We start from the raw sequence: 20,439 nt of genomic DNA on the forward strand, positions 1-20,439 counted from the left end.
TTCCAGTTGCTTATCTGAACCTCTTTTTCTTGTGTCATGTGACATAAACATAAATTGTTAGGACAATTTATTTTAATTTCAAAGCAAAAATATTAAAAAACTATTTACATTTAGGTAGTAGTTAAATATCACAATGAAGTTTTGAGTTGCTTTAAAAAATTAGCCTTTTTCCTTTCTTTCCTACATTTGAAACCATTCAGCACTACTACACACACATTTCAGTTGGTATTACAGTTTTGATATTCTGCCATAGATATATTAATAGAGGTGGACACAACATCACCAAGTAATTTTCATTCAAGTGACTGATCGCCTTCTACGAGTCCGATATCCAGTTCCAGTTACAGTGACAAGAAAAAGTAAGTGAACCCTTGAGAATTCTCTGCATTTATTTATAAATGTGTGTTTGTATTGAAAACACTCATTCAAACTTTCACAGTGTAGGCTGGAAAAAGTATGTGAACCTCTCAGCTAATGACATTAACTAAAGGTAGATGTGGGTTGGAGCTACTTTGATTAATAAAAAAGACAAATATTTTTTCCACCAGCTCTGTGAATGGTTAACGGCTGTGTTCAATAAAGACAAAAAACTAAAATTGTTCGTGTGTTATTAGCTTAAGCACATTGTGTTTGTCCATACTTGTAACTTAGATAAAGATCAGATCATATTTTAAGAACGACTAATGCTGAAAACCAGGTGATTTTTCTTGATACTTTACATCCATTCACCTCATTCAGTTCTTCTGGAGGTGAATTTGAAACAGCAGTTATACAAAACAATTAACAGCCAAATATAGGTTATATGTATATATTCTTATATATGAATATTTATATACTTGATGATCCAACTCTACTTAGATTAATTTGTAGTTTCTTATGTAAATACCTGATGCTTTCTGAAAATGGTGTGGTTCAGTTTTTACCACAAAAAGCACATGTGTCCTGCTGGCTTATCTATCACTGATGTTCCATCTATGTAAATATGAACTGTAATATTAATTGATTTTTTTTTTTTAAGGCTGCATACACCTCGACAACCTCTACCAATAAGGGCGAGCAGCTCTTTGTCATGTGGGGTTAAAGAAAGTATTCAAAGCCCTGCCCGCACCACTCATTGCTGCTTGATGAGCTCATTGTTTTCAGCACACTGTAACTGACTGAGATGAGTGTATCAACATTTTGATCAACTCAGATCTTCTCTCATCTGGACTCTGGTGTCTGGACTGTAAGAGAACAATATTCAGAAAGACTTTAGTAAGAAAATCAACCTGAATCAAGAAGACTAATCTGTGACAATTACATATTTGAAATATACATTATATGAAATATCCACATGACCGGACATATAACCTCAGTGTATCTGAAACCTTGGCTACAGCCTTGGTAAGATGAGAAGTGTAAAGTTAATGTAGTTTAATAAAATCCTATCGCTGCACCTGCCACAACATAAGGACTCTGGCATCTAGCAGCCACAGTGCAGCATTTTTATTAGAGCTGTAATTAACTGCAGAAAAACATTAATGTTTTTTTCCTCTGGCTGCAGCAAACATACGTTTAACTGTCAAGTGTGATGGTCTGTGTTAGACACTGAGTGTGTGTAATGTCTAACCTGTGCAGCTGGTGCTCCAACACACACACACACACACACACACGCACACACACACACACACACACACAGACACAGACACACACACACAGACACACCTCTTTAAACTTGAGATGACCATACGCAGCAGATTTTCCCTCCCTCCCTCCCTGTGTCCTGTCATTTGGTGTCATATCTATTTAAGGCTCCCCCGCTGTGCCTCATTTCCTCTCTGTCTCTCTCTAAAGCTCAAAAGAAGCAGCGACTTTTAACTCCAGCTTACGAGACCTAAGGGGGGAAACTGCTGGGAGGATAAGGCCAAAGGAATACAGCACGTGTTCAGCGAGGAATTTGATAGTCCACCTTGAGGAGACCACTGGGTCTGTTACCATGCATGATAAGGTAGGGGAACCACACCACTGGGAGATTATGTGTGGCCTGTTCCCTTCCTTATGATCTCTGGAGGAAACTGACCAGTCTAAGAGCAAAAAAACAGTTTGTTTCGCCCTATAACTCATGGATTCACTTGATGTCCCTAGTCCGTCCTCCTCAAACTCAGATGACGAGTGCCCAGATCTCACTCCGGCCCCAGACTCCTCCCGCCATACCTCCCACACAGGGAACCAGAATGGGTTCAGCGGCCTGGGTTACGGGTTTGGGGTGGCCTGGGACCACCTGAGGCCCTTCATCCCCTTCTTCCTCATCAGCTCCATGGTCGTGGCCCTCGTCTACCTGATGCAGGCGATCATCTTCGGGGGGCCCTTTAAAGACCCATTCTTCTTTGTCAAGTTCAATGAGCGCTGGCCTCGACCCACTCTGGAACAACAGGACTCTCCAACACCTACCGAGGTTTTCAGTCCAGTTCCCTCGTCGTCCTTCCAGCAAGTCCTCATTGACCTGCGCGGAGACAATGAAACTACGCAAGGTGTGTGATCACAACAACTGGTGGAACTGACTTTTTCTTTTCTCTGTGGATACTCCTGTGGGAATACACCAGGTGTCAGTGCTATTCAAAGAGCACTGACTGATCACTGACTGTAAATGTAAAAGTAATGTGTTTTCTTTAGGTTTTATTCAGGCTGTGTATGTGTTTTACCTGTCGAATTATCAGGCCCTAGGGATAGTTATGGTTGCAACATGTAAGACAGGGCCCACCTTATATGAGAACATTTTCTATAAGGCTCTAACTTTTGAAACTTTTTGTTCCTATAGTGCTTTTTTAGGATACATACATCCAAGTAGTTTGTTTTTGTAACATTTACATTGAAGTAGTTGACCTCTTTAGTGGTAAAACATAGATAAATCAGTACACTGTTTTAATTAGAAAAAGTGGCTGTTTGACATTCATAGCAAAGCACCAGACTCAAACAATAAATAAACAATTATGAAATAAAATTACCATAAAACTTAATGACAAGCACCTGAACATTCACTGTTCCCACTTTAAAACTCTTACCCTGTATTTTTTTCCACAAGTACAGTTTAATAGGGATGCACCAGTCCAACTCTCTCTCCTCTCATGACACCACGACCTCGGCTCAGGGTGATCAGGCTGATACCAAATATTCAATCTGACACCAGCGCTCCCCTTTTCCCAAATTTAAAACCTGTAAACCTCACTGCACAGAAATTACTGTAATTATTTTTACACAAGGTAACATGATGCCAGAGATTGCTGTGGCACTTAAAACTGAGCCAGTGGCCTGGTGTGACTGAATGAATGTAACTGATGACCAAAACACACGCTTTATAATGACATTGACAAAAACACTGTATCAGATCAGTGCAGTCCTATTGAATGGCAGACACATGGATATCATGAAATCATCAGATATGACCTTTGCCTCCACTTCTGTTCCCTCTCATGACCTTGGCATAGACTTGAATCCAGTTTACATGTAATTAGGCAGATGTCAAACTAAACCTTCAGTATTTGAAATGGACCTGCATAAACTATATTAACTCTGAAAATGAAAGTGGACTCTAACCAAGTAACAACCTCATCCACACACTTGGACCAAACTATCAGGATACAATTCATTAGATGTATAGTACATGTAGAAACATCCATCAGCTCCCACAAATAACATATCGTAAAAGTGGTTCAGATGCCTGCAGGGCTGTATCTTATTTCCATTATTCCTGTCACCTTGCGTTATCCCACCTACACAGACTTGCACAAGCTTATAAAGATGTCTCAGTATCCATGCACCACATGTACACATTATTGCTGTCACTACTATCATATGCGGAGGGGTTGGGAGGCAGACTGTTAGCTGTACAAGGTAAATAAACAGATAAAAATAACTTCTCGTTAATTTGTTTATTCATATTACTCAGTGGCAGGATATCCAAGGTCAGTCATCACCACGGTCTTAACTAGGCTATGGGAAAGTTGGGTGGGAACAATTAACACAGGATTATGTTTTATCGTGTCTCTGTGTGGACAGTGTCTTCAGCCACAGTAATGTTGTTTACAGTGTTTATAGATAGAAATTGTATAGCCATGTATGAAAGTACAATTTCAGGATTTTATAATTTTGTTTTTTTCCTCTAACCTCTTGTTTTCCACAGAAACTTGTAACAACAATAACAAAGACAAAAAGAAGAATGTTACCGAATTGTTGCTTAGTAATTAAGTGAACAGTAAACCACATTTTGACAGAGGAATTTTTATGTATGTAACTTTTGCTAAACAGCAGCTAATGTGGCCACAAGTGACAAGTGTGGGATCATGATGACTATTAAAATGTAAAGTAATAGAAGCACAAGTAGAGCGGTCACCGCACCTCTCAGTTACACAGAACATTAGCTAATGGCTACCATGAGTGACTAGTCATACAGACCAAGTGATGTTGTAGCAGCAAGGACTCTGACTATACTAAACTAAACAAGGGTATGATTTATTGCTTTTGAATTAAATTCTTTTTTTTTTAAATATGAATGTGTTATTTTATCCTACAGAAGTTACACAGCCTCACTTTAAGTCAGACTTATGTAGGGTATCTCTAATAAATCTTTTTCTTCATTATGGTTATAAACTAATAGGAGGTGATCGTCTAACTTCATGATCATTTTGGAGGCTGTAGTTTGTGGATCTGTTAAATTGTATGTTGTGTGAATTGTGTTACAATGAGAGGTGTTTCTAATATTTTCTAATATTTTGTAGAAAGATTTTGTAAAAGCATGTCTCAACAAAACAGCTTCTTCTGGGGAACGTGTGTTTGTCAACCTCAAAGTAATGCTTTAATGTTAAATACTGTTCTGTGAGGTGTGTACCTGCTGATTGTAATATGCTTGTACCGCACCTTGTTTCATTTTATTACTGTTCTATATGTAAGTTCATGTATTTATGTATGTCCACGCCTATATGGATATAAATATAATTTCATTTGCATCTAATATGTTATTTATATAATGCCATGGATTTTCCTTTATGGCCCCAGGAAGAATAGCTGACATCTAATGAGGTTCCAAGTAATAAGCAAGGACATTATACATCTAATTAAATTTTTTTTGTTGAGTTTTTAGACTAAGAATGGAGTTAAAGAATGAATTTTGTCGTTTTTATTATTGCCTTTATTTCTGTGATCGGTCACTCTGCTGTGTGGCGACTCTCCTGCCCCCTGGTGGCGACACAACAGACTACAGTTTAACGGTGTCGCTGTTGACCACCACGCTGACCTGTGGATGACTTCATCAAAATGGGCAGAAAAACCAACTAAAAAACAAAACAATGTACTGTCTATTAACTTTACTAATAGAAATATACATTTTTAAAAGGAACTGATGTAATTTCTTGGCCGTGGGAGCGGATTTATCGGGAGCTTTGAGATTCGCAGACGGTGAGTAAAACCCGTGTCTTTCACCTGCCCGCGTTTGTTTGTTACAGTCAGCCGTGAGAAAGTGGCTCAAACAGCTCAGACTGTGCTCAAACAGTTTAGGGAGACTAGATAATGTGGTGTTTATCATATGTTAACCAGCACGTGGTCTGTCATGACTTGGTTACACCTGTTTACTCTGGGCGGTCTGTCTGGGCCGTTAGCTGGCTGCTAGTTGTCGTCAGGGATGCTAACCTGCAGGTGTGCTTTCACCCTACAGGTCTTTGCACCAGGAACACAATTTTAAAAGCTTTGTCCCGCCTCAGGAAGCTTTTTATTGCTAATTTTATACAAAAAAAAACGTATAAGTTTGGTTGGGTAAAACACAGAAGGGAGGTTAACTTCAACAGAGCAGTATAGTGATGGGAAGTTCGGCTCTTTTCCGAGAGCCGGCTCTTTCGACTCACGAACGGCTCTTTATTTAGGATCTTTTGTAGCCTATATTATACCTTAACTTTGCAAAAAAATCATGGTTTATGTGTTGAAAACCCCTTTGCTTTCAGTGTTTTTATGAGAGACCTTATAATTGCCTAATTCTGTGCATTTATTCTGTGACAAAACCACTCTTACATTTGTTTATTTCAATTAAACTTTTTTATTGCACAAATTAACATTAAACTTCAAACAAATCCACAGAACAGAACCAAACTCAAGCTAACATTAATAATGTCCTCAATTAAACTTTTTTATTGGACAAATGAACAAAAAAATTTCAAACAAATCCACAGAACAGAACCAAAACCAGAACCAAACTCCAGCAAACAGCATTAGTCCTCAGGGCAGGTTGGCTTTCAGGAAGATCAGATGCCTCAGCTTGGATGGGCTGATACGATTTCGCCTCTCCGTGAGTATCTGCCCTGTTTTGGAGAAGATTCTCTCAGAAGGAACTGATGTGGCAACAATACATAGTCTCCCCTCCATCACCTTCACCAGGTGTGGAAAGACTGAGGCCTTGGCCTGCCACCAGCTCAGTGGGTCTTCTGCTCTCTGGATGAGGGGCTCCTCAAGGTAGCTCCTCACCTCCGTTACAGCATCAGCTGTCGGATTTCTCCTTGAAGCATCTCCTGTAGCTATGTCATCAAAAAGCCTCCAAACAGCAGAGGTTTGCTGCTCCTCCTCCACTTGGCCCTCTAATGGTGGAGCTGGCTGGCTGCTGGGGGTTGCAGCGAATGGGCAAAAAACTGGGAGCCGGCTCTCACTCGATGCGAGCCGGCTCTTCTGATTCACTACAAAGAGCCGGCTTGTGCGCATGACCCATCACTAGAGCAGTAATTGTAGTAATTTGCAAAGGTGGAAGAAGTATTCAGATATGTTGCAGAAGTAAAAGTAGTTACACCACAGTGTGAAAGTACTCTTAAAGTAAAAGTCCTGTATTTAAAATATTATCCAAGTAAAAGTACTAAAGCGTTTTAAACATATATAATAAGTATACATATATATATAAGTAGTAGTACAGTAAACAGTAAAGTACAGTACTGTACAGTAAACAAAAAAAATGAAAATCAAAAACCTAAATCAAATCAATTTAAATCAAAATTTAGTGTGACCACACCTGCCTTTGTTCCAAGCATCTCTCAATGTAATCCCACACTGACTCAATGATGCTCAACATTTATCAATTAAAAGATCTTTGATCATGTTTTAATGGGGTGCATATGCATACTTTATCTGGCTGAAAAATTATCTTGTTACGCTTACAAAAACTATATCTTTTAAATTTGTCTGCCCCTCAGAAAAGTGTGACATTTTTAGGCTTCCTTCTGGCCAGTAAGGTTTCAGCAGGTTTGTCTAATCACATTTCACCCTTTATCGCTCCTCTCTGCTCCTCCCCAGAAGTGGATGGGGAAATGTGGTGCTACCAAAAACCAGGGTTTGAAGCCCACCTCCTCGCTGAGCTGCAGAGACAGCAACAGTGCAGCCAGTTCTGTGACACTCTACTCAAGGCAGAAGGTATAAATACACTCACAAAATGACTACATGACACACATTTCACTATTGACCTTAGAGTGTGTGGTTTTGCTGTTTGTGCTCTCAGATCAGATTAGTTGATCAGTACTCAGTGAAGGAGGTTTAAACATAGATAATATTATGTAACATTGTAACATCACATATTCCAGTTTCATGTAGTTGTTTGAGCCATTATTATTTCTGACATCTGTCCTCCAGGTGTTTCAGTGCCAGCACACAGTTGTGTTCTGTCAGCTATCAGCCCCCATGTCTCCTCCGCTCTGTCCTCCACGCCGGCGCCCCCCGCAGGACAGAGTCATCTCCTGGAGTTTCGGGCACTCGGCGCCTGCACCCTCCTCCACATGGTCAGACTGCTGTACTCCGGAGAGATGGCTGGGGAGGGGGAGACGGAGAAGCAAGAGGCCATTTCTGCTGCCGCCAAGTTGGGCATCCACGGGCTGGTGGAGGTCAAGAAAAGTGATCATAAAAGCAGAAATGAGGGTGGAGGAGGCCAGCTCACAGAGGTGGGAGTTCAGACAGAGCCACTGATGCTTGAGCAGAATGAGGGGAGACGGGGCAAGTGGAGGAGGGAGGTGAGGGATGGGAGCACTTTCCTGTGGAAGGATACACTATCAGATGGTGAAAAAGACATGTGGACACAGACAGAGGAGCTGGAGGTAAACACAGCTCCCCCTACTCACTCAGCAGCCTCCTTTGAGACCACTGATCTGACTGCTCTCCAAGGTTTAGGGCAGACAGACTCCCATTTTGTTCCCCCTCAAATTCCCTATGTTCCTATATCCCTCGTCTATCCACCAGAGCAAAACCAAACACCCCAACCTTCCTCTTTTCCTGCAGCCTCTATGCAAGATACCACAACAGCTGCACACACATCTGTTACTGTTCTGGCACCACCTTACACCCCTGTGCTCCCGTCCATCCTGCCTTTTTCCACCGAAACAGCCCTGTGTGACGCTGGCCCTCACAGCTGGTGGACTGGACCTCAAGGAGCAGCCAGAGATGTTGTAGAGGGTGAAGAATGGGAGGGCAAGCAGCTTGAGCAGTTCCAAGGCAACATCCCAGGATTCATCAACTACTTTCTGAATGCAGACAAAGAGGAGGGTCCCCGCAGGGGGCGACCAAGGCGGAGGCGGGGGGCAGGGGTTGGAGATGCCAGGAGAGCAGGGACGGGTGAGAGACGAGCCAGGAGACCACGAGCAAGAACGGCAGGGAGGGGGCGAGGAAGGTTAATGCAGACGGTGGATGTGCAGGACGTCGGGGTGAGCAGGCTGCAGAAGCTGTTCCTGCAGAGGTCGGGGATGAGGACATCCAGGACGGGTCAGGGTGGAGGAGCTGCAGGCAGGAAGTTGTACCTGAGAGCAAGAGAGCATCTGAAGCCGACCAGGAGGTATCAGAGGAGAGGAAGGTGCGGCAAAGAGTGGGAGGTCAGCCAGAGTGGAGACATACTGCCATACAGCGTGGGAGGAGGAGGAGACACACAGCAGTTTAAACAGGTGAGAGCACCGTCTTCTGTTTGTGGTATCAACAAAACACTGAGGTAGACGGGAAGGCTGTTATGGTTTTTCAAAATTTAACTGGAAAACGATGTTTGATTTCTCAATAAATCAACATTTTAAGAACATTTTGAAATAGAGCATTTTATTTTGAAAAAGGATATAAGATGGGTCCACATCTCTGGTCACAGTCCAGAGATGTGATAGGTGGAAACTATTTTTATATTATTCTTTACATATTAAATATTTTATAATATACCAGATAGAATAGTACAGTAAAACCACAGTTTCCTGAAGTCCAACCTGATGTCTTCATACATTTTATTTTTGTTTGACCAACAGTCCAAAACCCAAAGACGTTCAGTTAACTATCACAGACCACAAAGTAAAACAGCAAATCATCAATCAAAATAATTGCTCATTGATTTTCCACTGTATAATTAATAAATACGCATTTTATTGTCTTGAACGTTCTGCATTTTTATTGTTTTGTAATTAACACACTTTTCTCCCTGGTTATAGGACAGTGTCCCGGTTGGCAGAGCTCAGAGGGCGAGGGCCAAATCAACAGCATCAGTTTCCTTTCCTTGTCCTCCTCCTCCCATGCGATTCTACAACATTCATACCTTATCTTCCCCCAGCCCCTCCATCCAGCCTTCTCCGTCTCCCATCATGCTGTCAACTGCAGCCCCCTACGTGCTTCCAGCAACGTCCCTCCTCCACACCACCACCCTCCCTTCTCCGGCCCCTCCACCCCACCAGGACCAGCCCGAGCAAATTGATCGTCTCCTGGAGGAAGTGATGATGGGACTCGACATTTTACCAAACAACAACAACAGTACTCCACATTCTCAACCCCCTCTTCCAGCCAGTAGCAGCAGTTGTACCTACACCTCCTCCGGGAAGAATTTGACACAAAGCAAACTAGGCTGTACTACTGGCCTCCTGGAAGCAGGTCCAGGTGTTCAAGGGTCTTCACAAGTTGTTGCTGTAGGAGCCAGCAGTTCCACTTTTGGTGAGGTACCTGATCTGCAGCAGCAGGGAGAGGGAGAGCTGAACGATATGCTGAACCACTTCCTCCAGTCGTTTGAGCGACACATTAACAGCTGTAGTGCCAGGGAAGAGGAAGGGAAGGATGGTGAGACCCCCACAGAGGCTATAAAGTCTAACACTGTCCGGAACAATTACAAAAAAAACAAGATCTGGACCGTAGCAGCCGACTCTACTCGACTACAGAACACACTTGTACATCGTCCAGTCATGCGCTCGCAAACAGCAGAACTGCAGCAGAGTGATGAAGCTGAGAAGCAACCAAGCCGTTCCCAGCCAAGCAAAGCCTCTGCTCGTACACCAAAACATGCTGAGGGAGAACCAACCAAACGGCAGAGCAAGAGAAGAAAAAACCAATATCTGTTCTCATTAGAGAGAAAGAGGGTGAAAAAACCAGTCTCAACAAGTGACGCAAAGATCAAAATCCTTCATGACCGAGAAGACAAACAGCTCAAGCAGATGCCTGTGGTGAAACTGGAGAGGAGAGTCCCGCTGCCCGTCAGAGTTAAACTGCAGGAACACAGCTGTCAGAGTCTGGAAATCATGGTGACAGACTTTTCTAACTTCTCTGATGAGTCTGATAACTGGTGTTATTATGAGGGTCACATTGGATTGTGAGTGGTTTGTCTGTGCTTACATGTATTTCAGGATCCTGCAAAAGTAAAGACAAGTTCATCATCAGTGAAATACCCTGGAGGCACATTGTCTCAAAAGAATCAGCCAGTGTTGTGGAGCACAAAGACCTACCCCATCAGGAGTAGGTTTAGAGAAGCACATATCATGGTGAGCATTGACCTTTTTTTTTTTTTTTTAACAAGATCAAAAATGTGTTTTCCACATGTCTTATTCAAATTTAAAGATAGGGCCACCATGTTTTCACGCGATTGTTTCTAGGCATTTGATAAATGTAATAAAGTAAATTTGCTTTACAGGACACTTTGCCCTTTCTTGAGGGGCAGCTCGCAGAGAAACGACCGCCCTCAGCAGGCCAACCGCGCTCCAGGCCAGGCAGGCCCAAGAAAAATGGACAACTTCTCAGTTTATCTAATGGTGGAAGTTCAACACCAACAATTCAGCTGCAGCCTGTAGAGCACTGTGGCACGAATGGACAACTGGAGAAAAATCAAGAGCTACATGAGGAAGAGTTGAATGTCCAGCCACAGGAAGAGGCACAAGGACCCACAAGGAGGGGAAAGAAGAGAGGAGAGTCTGGGGAGGAGACAAGTGACGATGCCACTGTGGCCAAAAGGGTTTGCTGTGAGCCAGTGGCCCAGCCGACCTCTGAAACATGCATACCCAGCTCTAAATCTGCAGGTTTTGCCTCTGAACAAGCAACCGTAGAGGCAGATGACGTGATCGATGTAGAGACTGTCTCACTGACCAGTGAAGGAGATTTTTTGCAAAGAAAAGAACAAGAAGATAGAAGCACAGTGTGGAGAGAAATCATACTCAGAGAAACAGGAGAAAGTTTGATAGATGAAGAGACGGAGGGCGGTCTTGAGATAATCGATGTGGATGGAGACACTTATGAAAGAGCCGACCAGGAGAAGCACACAGACGACTGCCGAGGACAGACAGAGAGAGACCACTGCCAGAGCAGAACGGCACCGACTCTGTCACATTTTGTTTCACCTCCTCCAAATCCAACAAAAGAGATAAGTGAGAGGTCGAGAGGAAGCTGGGAAGACGAGGACATTGATGTGATTGGAGGTTCCAGCCCTGTCCCTGATCCGGAGGTCATCAGCTGGGCAGAGTCTTCAGAAGGCGAGGAAGGGGAAGGAGACGAGGACGTGGATGTTGTCGGAGAAAAGACAGGCTATGCTTCATCAGTGGTCTTTGCTACAATGATTAAAGGTGAGCTTGTTAACCAAAAATATAAGACTGAGGTGCTCTGACATCAGCGTCTGTGGTGACCCAGTACAAACAGACAGAATTGTCATTTACATTTTCTACTCGTCTTCTTTACTTTGTATTATTTCTTCCATTTCCCAGAAAATATCACTGAATTTGTTTCACTTAACTATGAGCTTTAAGGTCAAGTAGAGACATGAATCAAGACAAATATGGTTTCATCATAGATGCCTGTTATAAGGGATGTTTTCTGTTTATGTTGTGCTCTTTTGACAATCACGTGGGGGGGGGTTTGTTTTCCTATTCCATCCATGCTTAAGAAAAGAAGAGCTGTGAGCAGCTTGTTCACTATTTGTTCAGACTGAAAAAGAGTAATGTGGTAAAAACCTGAAACAGTTTTGTATCATTGTGCATAAAGCACAAAAACTAAAAGCTAAAGCAAACAAGGACTGTATAGTATGTGGGCAGAGATTTAGTTTCTGCTCTTGAGTTGAGAACACAGGTGACTGGGGTTGTTCATTTTTTTTTTGTATTTTGTAGATATTTAACCATTGATTTTATATAAAGAGTTACAAGGTTGTTGCTGCAAGATTCAGTACTTTGTTACTGTTAAACAGATGTGTTCAGAGAAGTTTGTTTTAACTGTCAAATGTTGAAAACAACACTAACCAAACAGTTTCAGAGGAGATTCACTGAAAAAAAAAAAATCAGGTTTATCTGTCAAAGGATTCAAGAGTGTTTTGTTAGTTGTAAATATGACTATGACTGTATTAGTTGTAAATACGATTGATAATGTCCGCCTCTGTTCTGCCACAATTTGTAAATGTCCCAGGAAAACTCTTGTCTTCCTTGTTTTACTGTCGTGTTATGTTTCACAACGTTCCTCGTGGCACTTTTGAGTCTAGGACTCAGATTTCTACATTAAAGATTTCTCTTGTTTTCCTTGCGTGGTATCAGGTCTATACAACATCAGTGAAAGTGAGGCTCATCATCAGTGCATATTTTTAACTTTTCTCCCTCTTATCGGATTTGAGATTGAAACAAAAGACACACCATACTCTCCATATGTCAGCATGGTCAATATTATTGATCAATTTTACCTTAATATCGTTAAGATAGAAACAACATGTTTAAATCAATATTTCCAATAATATTGGAATCACACAGTCAGGGAGTTACAACTAAAATACACATATGAAGCTCATTTTTGAACACCGTTATTGAGTGGATGACATATTTGTCAGTTTCAGTCTCCACAGGAATTATCTGCTGTGTTGTTTGCTTGTGTTTTCTGTATTTGCAGCACATTTCTTTATGCTGCATATTGTCAAAATAGCAAATGTATTTCTTAATTTGCTCATGTTTGATTTATTTGCAGCATTTTTCCTGAGCATAAACTCCGTTGTGGTGAAGATACTTTCTTCATTATCTGTGTTTTGCCTGTTGTCATGAATAATTGAAGATGATCCTGTCCCTATTAGAGTATGTTGTCTACTTTGGTACCTTAAATTAATTTGGCAGGTATAGTTTTAAATACAGATTATCATGTGGTTGCAGGCTTGAGCAAATGTGGTTTTAAACACCACTTAACCCTTGACTTGTGAAAAGCTCGTAGCTTCATCCTTCACATCAGTGGGCAGCTTGACTTCATGTCAGTTACAGTGTCATCCAATAGTGACATGGTTTATTTTTTCGAATCACAACATCAGCAGAAACCTCTGACTTATGTAGACACTCCTCTTCTATAGACCTTTTCATACTTTTTACCATTTTGAAAACTTGAACTGTAGTAAACCACAGTCATTGCGTGTGTGTTTCATTCTGCAAAGAGAGGGGAAGGGAGGGAAGTGGACAGCCCACTTTATTCATGCATGTGTGTTTTTCTAAACTAGTCTCAACGCCCATGCTCTCTCAGGCATCACTCACACACTTATCAATAATAAAACAAGAATACATGAATTGAAAATGAGTTTTATTAGTTATCAACCTGTGGATCAACCTCCTACACACAACAACAAAACACATCTGAGCTGCACCACGGCGCAGAGCAGAGTGAGTGCAGCTGGTGAGGTTTTCATGATCGTTCATCTCCCCTCCGTTTGGTGCCAGCTCGCTCAGGAAATGCTCTACTCATCGCCCAGCTCAGGTGAGAGTACAGCCCAGGTGTGTGTGTGTGCGTGTGTGAGAGCGTAGGGACCTCTAAACCAAGTAAAAAGACACTGTGTGAGTGTCAGTTATGTCAGCGTGTGTGTGTGTATGTGTGGAGCGTGTGTTTCCCTGTGCTTTAACAGTGCGATATTGTCTCTTATCACACTCTGGCAGCGGCTGTAAATCAGTGGTAGTGTTGACTCAGGTTGGGGCGGCTGTTGAGGCTCAAGTCAAGAGGAAGGGAAGGATTGAAGAGAGAAAGAAAGAAATAGAGAGGAGGGGGTTATGGGTTTAGAGAGGGGGAGTCAAGGGGACACGCTGTCCGTGGCACTGAGGCCACGGCTCGGTCTCAGCCTGTCCTCCTCTCAGTGCTGGATGCGCCTGATGGACTGGATCTGGGGGGTCTGGCAGTGAGAGCCCCAGTTCCTCCAGTGCTGGTAGTCTCCACTGTGTCTCTCACACTCCATGATGTACTGCTGGCCCCTATAGCCAGGGTACTGGTAGCACACAAAGCTGTGGGATAGACAGAGAAAGCGGTGAGGGTTAGTGGGACTATTTTAGGAGTGTGGCAGAGAGGGGATTTAGTACATGCTCAGAGCTTTCAGCTGGTATGTCTATAACATACAATACAAGCTAGTGAGGGATTATAGGGGTGGACAGACATGTCTATTTGGGAAGTGTGAAGGTCGAATTAGATGATGCTTAATGGTCCATGTGGTGATTTTGGGTCATTAAAGCAACAGAAAATAAGTATAGGAAAGAAAAAGCAATAGAGAAATACACAAGAGTTAATGTAAGAAAACTCAGTTTAACTGTGAGATCAATGTTGATAAATATTAATGGATGGTCAAGTGTACATCCCTTGAAGGATCATTTATAGAGACAATTGTTCAGGTTTTGCAAATAAACATCCCACTGGTACAGTTTACACCATCAAATTTACACCGACAAATTTGTGATAACTCACGCGCCGCACTGCACATGCATGGAGCCAACTTCAGGCATCATCCAGCCCATGCCCTGCAGAGAGGGGTAGTCGTCACAGATCTCCACACTGCGGCCCATGAAGTTCTCTCTCTCAAAGATGATCATGCGACTACTCTGGTGGGACTGTAAGGGTGAAAGAAACATTTGTCTTTTTTTTTGGATTGCCGAGGTAATTGTTGACTGTCACATGAACACTAGGAGTCAGGATTTACTCACGGCGCAGTAGATGGGGCGCAGAGACATGAGGCGCTCCACGTGGTAGGAGAGGGAACCGCTGTAAGCGTCCCAGTGGGGGTACTCTCCTCTCTCCAGGATGAACTGCTGGCCCTGGAAGTCATGGTGCTCAAAACCCACCCAGCTTCACGGAGAGAGAGAGAGAAAGAGAGAGAATGGCCTGTTTACATGATAATACACACACATCACTTTATTGTGTACAAAATTGAGGAAGTTTCTTTGTGTAATCTAACTTAGACCCTAAATTAGAGCCCCTTTGGAGAGTTATTGTATATCTTTTAAACAGGCAGATACACCAAATGTGCAAAATATTAAGGACATCATTCATGTTAAGGTTCAGCTCCCTTTACATAATCCACATCTCATCTGTCTCAGTGTGTAAAGCATCCAACATGACTCTTTGTGTTTGGGACTGATGTATTAAAATAGATAATAGTTTACCTTGACGATCATTTAATTTCATTTTCTACACTCACTGCACTGGGTCTTATTTTTGTCTTGTTGACAGAGACAAAGTGTGTGAGACTTACGCTCCGCTCTCCACCCTGATGGAGCGGATGTTGTCCAGTCCACACTCCTGGATGTTGCAGCACTCGGAGGTGAACTCCAGGCACTTGCCCTGGAAATGCTCCTGCTCGAACACAGTCACCTGTGAGGGAAGAGCAGGGGGATTAATCAGCAGTCATCAACATCAAGTATAGGGATGCACACAACACTGTGTAACAAGTGTAACCCATAAATGCTTCCTACTCCTCCTGATCCACTTTTAAAAAATCTTAACTTGGTAACATAAGGGAGTGCACTGATGTGTGTACAGTCAAGTGTGTGTGTGTGTGTGTGTGTGTGTGTGTGTGTGTGTGTTTACCTTGAAGAAAGGAGCCACACCCATTCCTGAGTTGACCAGTGGCTGCATCATTGGGGATCTTGTAGTTCTGTACATCTTTACGCCTGCGGTGGAACATGAGGACAGAGAGAAGGAGGTAAGGAAAACCAGGCAGGATAGGGAATATATCAGAGCATCAGCCATTCAATAACATAATAACCTGTTTGGCAAGTTGTTTTAAATTAGTTTTAAACATGATGGTGTTCAACACAATGTCACTTCCAATTATCAGAGGAACACTTTTTTATTTAGCTACAATATTTTGTCAGAATTCATAAAACTCTTAAACTGAATAGTTAGTGGGGTCTGGGCAAAAACAATTTACTTTTTCAATCGAGAATCAAATAGAAGTGAAATATATTAAAACTGTTCAATTACAAGTTTGATCAAATCTGGTAGCCGTTACTGTACAGGTGTTTCAGAAAGTGCTTTTGGTTTTCAGTGGCTGTGTGAAGCGCGTGGAGCGCACCTGTGTGTCTGACCTGAGCTGAGTGGAGAGCAGAGATGCAGCCTTACCTAGATTGGCACTTTATTGGAAGAGCTCGGGAGTGGTACGCGCCTACCGCCTGCCTCGCGTAGAGCTTTGAGAGAACCTGGCGCTTCAGTTTTATACCGACGGTCGGGGAGCGCGCCTTCAGCTGCGCGTCCACGGCTCTGACTGGGACCATGCACACCGTCACAGCGGCAGCAGCGCGGCGCGCTCTCGGTGCGCCTGGCGTTGTCCTGCTGCAGCGGCCAGCTCAGCAGATCCTATAGTGCTGCTGGTGTTCTGAAACAAAGGCGCTCCGGTATGTTCGGGCCCCGGTCAGCAGTCCAGCGTGTGCCCAGGCACAAAGGGCCGGGATCGGGGTGGAGAATGTGGGGATTAACGGCGGAGCAGAGGCACCGCGGGGCACACAGAAGGAGATAACCGGGTGGGTCTGGATGAATGTGTAGAAATGTGTGTAAAGGTTTCATTTCCCCCCTCTTCGTGTAACGGAATCTCATTGTCATCTTGTGCGCGCACTCTCAAGGGTGCAGGTAGACTACACTTGTGTGCACATAGATGATGTCTATGGTTTAGCTTGAACAATGGTTTTCAATAAGGGGTCATGGTCTGATTTTGATTTTCACTCATTTAGACTCATTAGTGAAGGATTTCCCTGCAGTTACATCACCATTTAAACAGTTATAAGTTGCAACAATTAAATAAAAATTACCTTAGCTTTTGTTTCATAAAACAAATGTGGGTCTGTGGTCCCATACATCTACAATGGGGTCTACCAGATGGAAAGTTTGGCGAATTCAGACCTTAATTTGTGAAGCATTTCATTCAGATTTATGTATCAGACATGAATGAACCCCTCTGACATTATCTGGAAACATTTTGTAGCTTGGAACATTTCTGTTAAATGACATTGAACTTTATCCACCTTATCTGAAAACCTGAGGTTATAATTCATGTCACTGTTTGCAATCAATGCAATCCGTCTATCTATACTGGTTTATATTAGGAATAAGTTGATTGTTATGGTATAGAAAATGAATTATAGATTTTTAGTTATTATGGTTAAAGTTTCATGCACTACTTTTAAACTTGACTTCAGGAATCCAACTTGTACTATTCTAGTTCTGTTAGTAACTGGGCTTCAGTCTATTCTCCAGCTTCTGTCAGTCGTCCTCTGCCTCCGCCCATCCCCTCTGTCCGTCCCTCTCTGATGATGTGGGGTTTCTTTTGTCTCTCGTCTCTGACCTCAGCAGGTTTGTTTCTCTCCCCATAATCCCTCTCCTGTGGGCGCCAGCGTATAAAAGGCATGGGCGCACTCTGAGCCACACACACTCTGAGTGAGGTTTCGGCACAGGCATCGCACACACAGACAGGTAAGGTGCACACATGCGTAATGTAAACCTGCAGGTGTGTGGAGATACAAAGCAGGAGGGTTAGACTGGAAAATACAGATTAATCTATATATTTCAATACATCCTCTATCATTCCCGTATATTTGTCACATGATTGTACCCCTCAGTGTTTTTTCCTCTCTTTCCATCCAGTAATCATGTCCAGTGGAGATAAGTCCAAGACTTCTTCCCAGACTGACGGGAAGGCTGCTCAGAGCAAGAAGTCTGAGATGGGAATGATGTCCTACAAGGTGGGTGGCTCTCACATTACACTTCATCTTTACACGGAGATGAAAGTTGCTCATATCTATTTAGTTTGTTGCTGTACTGACTTGTCTGTGTGCATCTTGTCTCCTCCAGATGTACGTGTTCGACCAGGAGAACTTCCAGGGTCGCATGATCGAGATCAGCAACGAGTGCATGAATGTGTGTGAGCTGGGAATGGACCGCGTGCGTTCCCTGCGCGTTGAGTGTGGACCGTAAGTATCTCAAAGGAGACATAGGCCTATGTGTTTTCACATTTCAAACAGATACTGTAGCCTTGCTTGGATACTTCATAACATCTCATGTCATCTGCAGCTTCGTGGGCTTTGAGCAGATGAACTTCTGTGGTGAGATGTACATCCTGGAGAAGGGAGAGTATCCTCGCTGGGACTCCTGGAGCAACTGCCAGAAGAACGACTACCTGCTGTCCTTCAGGCCTGTCAAAATGGTAAAAAAAACAAAAACATCTTTTATCCGTTTCACTCCTCTCTTGCATGTTTTTTCTTTCTCTTTTGCTTCAGACTCTTCTCTGACCTCATCTTTCTCCATGCATTTCTCTCTTCCAGGACCCTGAGAAGCACAAGATCTGCCTGTACGAGGTGGGAGAGTTCAAGGGCCGCAAGATGGAGATCATGGACGATGACGTTCCCAGCCTGTTCTCCTATGGCTTCACCGACAGAGTCGGCAGCATCATTGTCAGCTGTGGAACGTGAGTGTCTGCTGCAGATGACTGTACAGTGGTTGCAGCTCACATATGAGGTTGCGAGCTCAAAGGCAGGACTCAAATGACATAAAAAGACATAAAATCAATCCTATACTGACACTTTTCCTCTGTCTTTCCCAGCTGGGTGGGATACCAGTTCCCTGGATACCGTGGTAGCCAGTACCTGCTGGAGAAGGGCGACTTCAGGCACTTCAACGAGTATGGCGCCCGCCATCCTCAGTTCCAGTCCGTGAGGCGTATCCGTGACATGCAGTGGCACCAACAGGGCTGCTACACCATGGCCAGCAAGTGAGGTTCAGGCAAGGAGAGAAAGAGAAAGAGCGGAGGTGAGGGAGAGGGGCGGAGGAAGAGGGAAAGGGGGAGAGATGTCTGAGGCCTTTACCTCAGTACCTTAAACGGTCTAATGCAGTGAGGGGAAGGGTGAGGATCTAGATCTGCCCCTGATCGGAGACAACACCTCAGTGGAAGGACCATCCTCCATTCCTCTCTGTCTCTACTTTTCTCTTTCTCCCCTATGGGCTGAGCTTTGCTTTCCCCCCCTTTCACCCTTTTTTAGTCCCTCACTTCATTCCCCTCCACTGTCATCTGAGACACCAAAGAGGGAGCACAAAGCCTCTTGCTGTTTTACACACGATTCTCGGCTCAGGGTATGATGCACCATGGGAAACGTCCCTTGAGCCCCCTACCCCCCGTCTTCTTGCCCCTGTGCACTGCACACTCTCTCTGCTGTACAGAATCCTGGCCAAGTTTTCAATAAAATGGAAAATCTTGATTTCAAAGATGCTGTCTTTGTTACTGTCTACTGAAAAATCCCCTGAATGAAAATGTTAGTGAACAAAACTGGTAAAATAAAATATTGAGATGAATAAAAATGTGCGAATAATTAGATTTGATCATTTATCAATCGCTGGTTTTTTGCTCAGTATTTTGGATGCTAACTGGACACCAAATATTATTTCATGATTGACTTAAAACTTTAACCAGTAGTTATTTGTTCATAGTTTTCTTTGTGAAAATGTGGTAAGGCAAATAAACAGTCCTATTATGTTCATGTTGAATGGGATTTAAAAGGCTTGCATTGTCATCAAGTAGTGTTTTGTTTAAAAAAAAAAAAGAAAGTGTGTAGTGTATAGAAAAGTTGGCCAACAGGGCAGTATCAGTCCAGTGAAGCTGATCATGTGACATAGTTGCCAGATTGTGTCACACAGGCTTTGGAAGAACACAACAGGACAGACCGAAATTTCTGCTGATAGGATCACATCAAATCTAAATTGAATCATATCTTCTTTTTATACTTTCATATTGAATACGCGGGGGCATCTGAGGAAATGGATTAGTTTGCTCTCAGTGCAGTCTGCAATGCCATCTCCCTCGCTGTCATGAAGCAAGAAATGCTGTGCTAGTTCCCAAACCTTTCTGACATGAACTCCTTTGCAAACTGAAAAAAATGTACATCCCCACCCTGACACCTGAACAACAACATGGGGAGACTA

At 43.1% G+C, this 20,439-nt stretch overlaps 3 protein-coding genes across 5 annotated transcripts; 2 read left to right on the top strand and 1 right to left on the bottom strand.

Moving 5' to 3' along the window:
- The first annotated feature begins 5,273 nt into the window (after positions 1–5,273).
- LOC130173074 (uncharacterized) lies at positions 5,274–12,774 on the top strand. The gene is made up of 6 exons (XM_056381987.1): positions 5,274–5,430; positions 7,300–7,416; positions 7,633–8,927; positions 9,450–10,523; positions 10,626–10,760; positions 10,910–12,774. Exons 2-6 carry the CDS (start codon positions 7,314–7,316, stop codon positions 11,870–11,872), a joined length of 3,570 nt encoding a protein of 1,189 aa, XP_056237962.1. The 5' UTR covers positions 5,274–5,430; positions 7,300–7,313; the 3' UTR covers positions 11,873–12,774.
- Positions 12,775–13,587: 813 nt separating this feature from the next.
- cryba1l1 (crystallin, beta A1, like 1) lies at positions 13,588–16,717 on the bottom strand. Of its 2 annotated transcripts, XM_056382010.1 has the most exons (6): positions 16,597–16,717; positions 16,063–16,145; positions 15,728–15,846; positions 15,180–15,321; positions 14,944–15,086; positions 13,588–14,489 (listed from the first exon to the last, which is right to left on the bottom strand). In XM_056382010.1, the coding sequence occupies exons 2-6, from the start codon at positions 16,135–16,137 to the stop codon at positions 14,342–14,344; spliced, it is 627 nt and encodes a 208-aa protein (XP_056237985.1). In that variant the 5' UTR covers positions 16,138–16,145; positions 16,597–16,717; the 3' UTR covers positions 13,588–14,341. The 2 variants fall into 2 exon arrangements, with proteins under 2 accessions (XP_056237985.1, XP_056237984.1); XM_056382009.1 differs by lacking the exon at positions 16,597–16,717 and having other exon boundaries at positions 16,063–16,284.
- A 67-nt stretch (positions 16,718–16,784) lies between these two features.
- Positions 16,785–19,927, top strand: LOC130173087 (beta-crystallin B1-like). Of its 2 annotated transcripts, none has more exons than XM_056382012.1 (7): positions 16,785–16,994; positions 17,818–17,940; positions 18,112–18,209; positions 18,319–18,437; positions 18,538–18,670; positions 18,789–18,931; positions 19,067–19,927. In XM_056382012.1, the coding sequence occupies exons 3-7, from the start codon at positions 18,117–18,119 to the stop codon at positions 19,236–19,238; spliced, it is 660 nt and encodes a 219-aa protein (XP_056237987.1). In that variant the 5' UTR covers positions 16,785–16,994; positions 17,818–17,940; positions 18,112–18,116; the 3' UTR covers positions 19,239–19,927. The 2 variants fall into 2 exon arrangements, with proteins under 2 accessions (XP_056237987.1, XP_056237986.1); XM_056382011.1 differs by having other exon boundaries at positions 17,821–17,940.
- The last annotated feature ends 512 nt before the right edge of the window (positions 19,928–20,439 follow it).

This window comes from Seriola aureovittata, chromosome 8 (assembly GCF_021018895.1).
Source record: "Seriola aureovittata isolate HTS-2021-v1 ecotype China chromosome 8, ASM2101889v1, whole genome shotgun sequence".
NCBI classification, from domain to species: Eukaryota; Metazoa; Chordata; class Actinopteri; order Carangiformes; family Carangidae; genus Seriola; species Seriola aureovittata.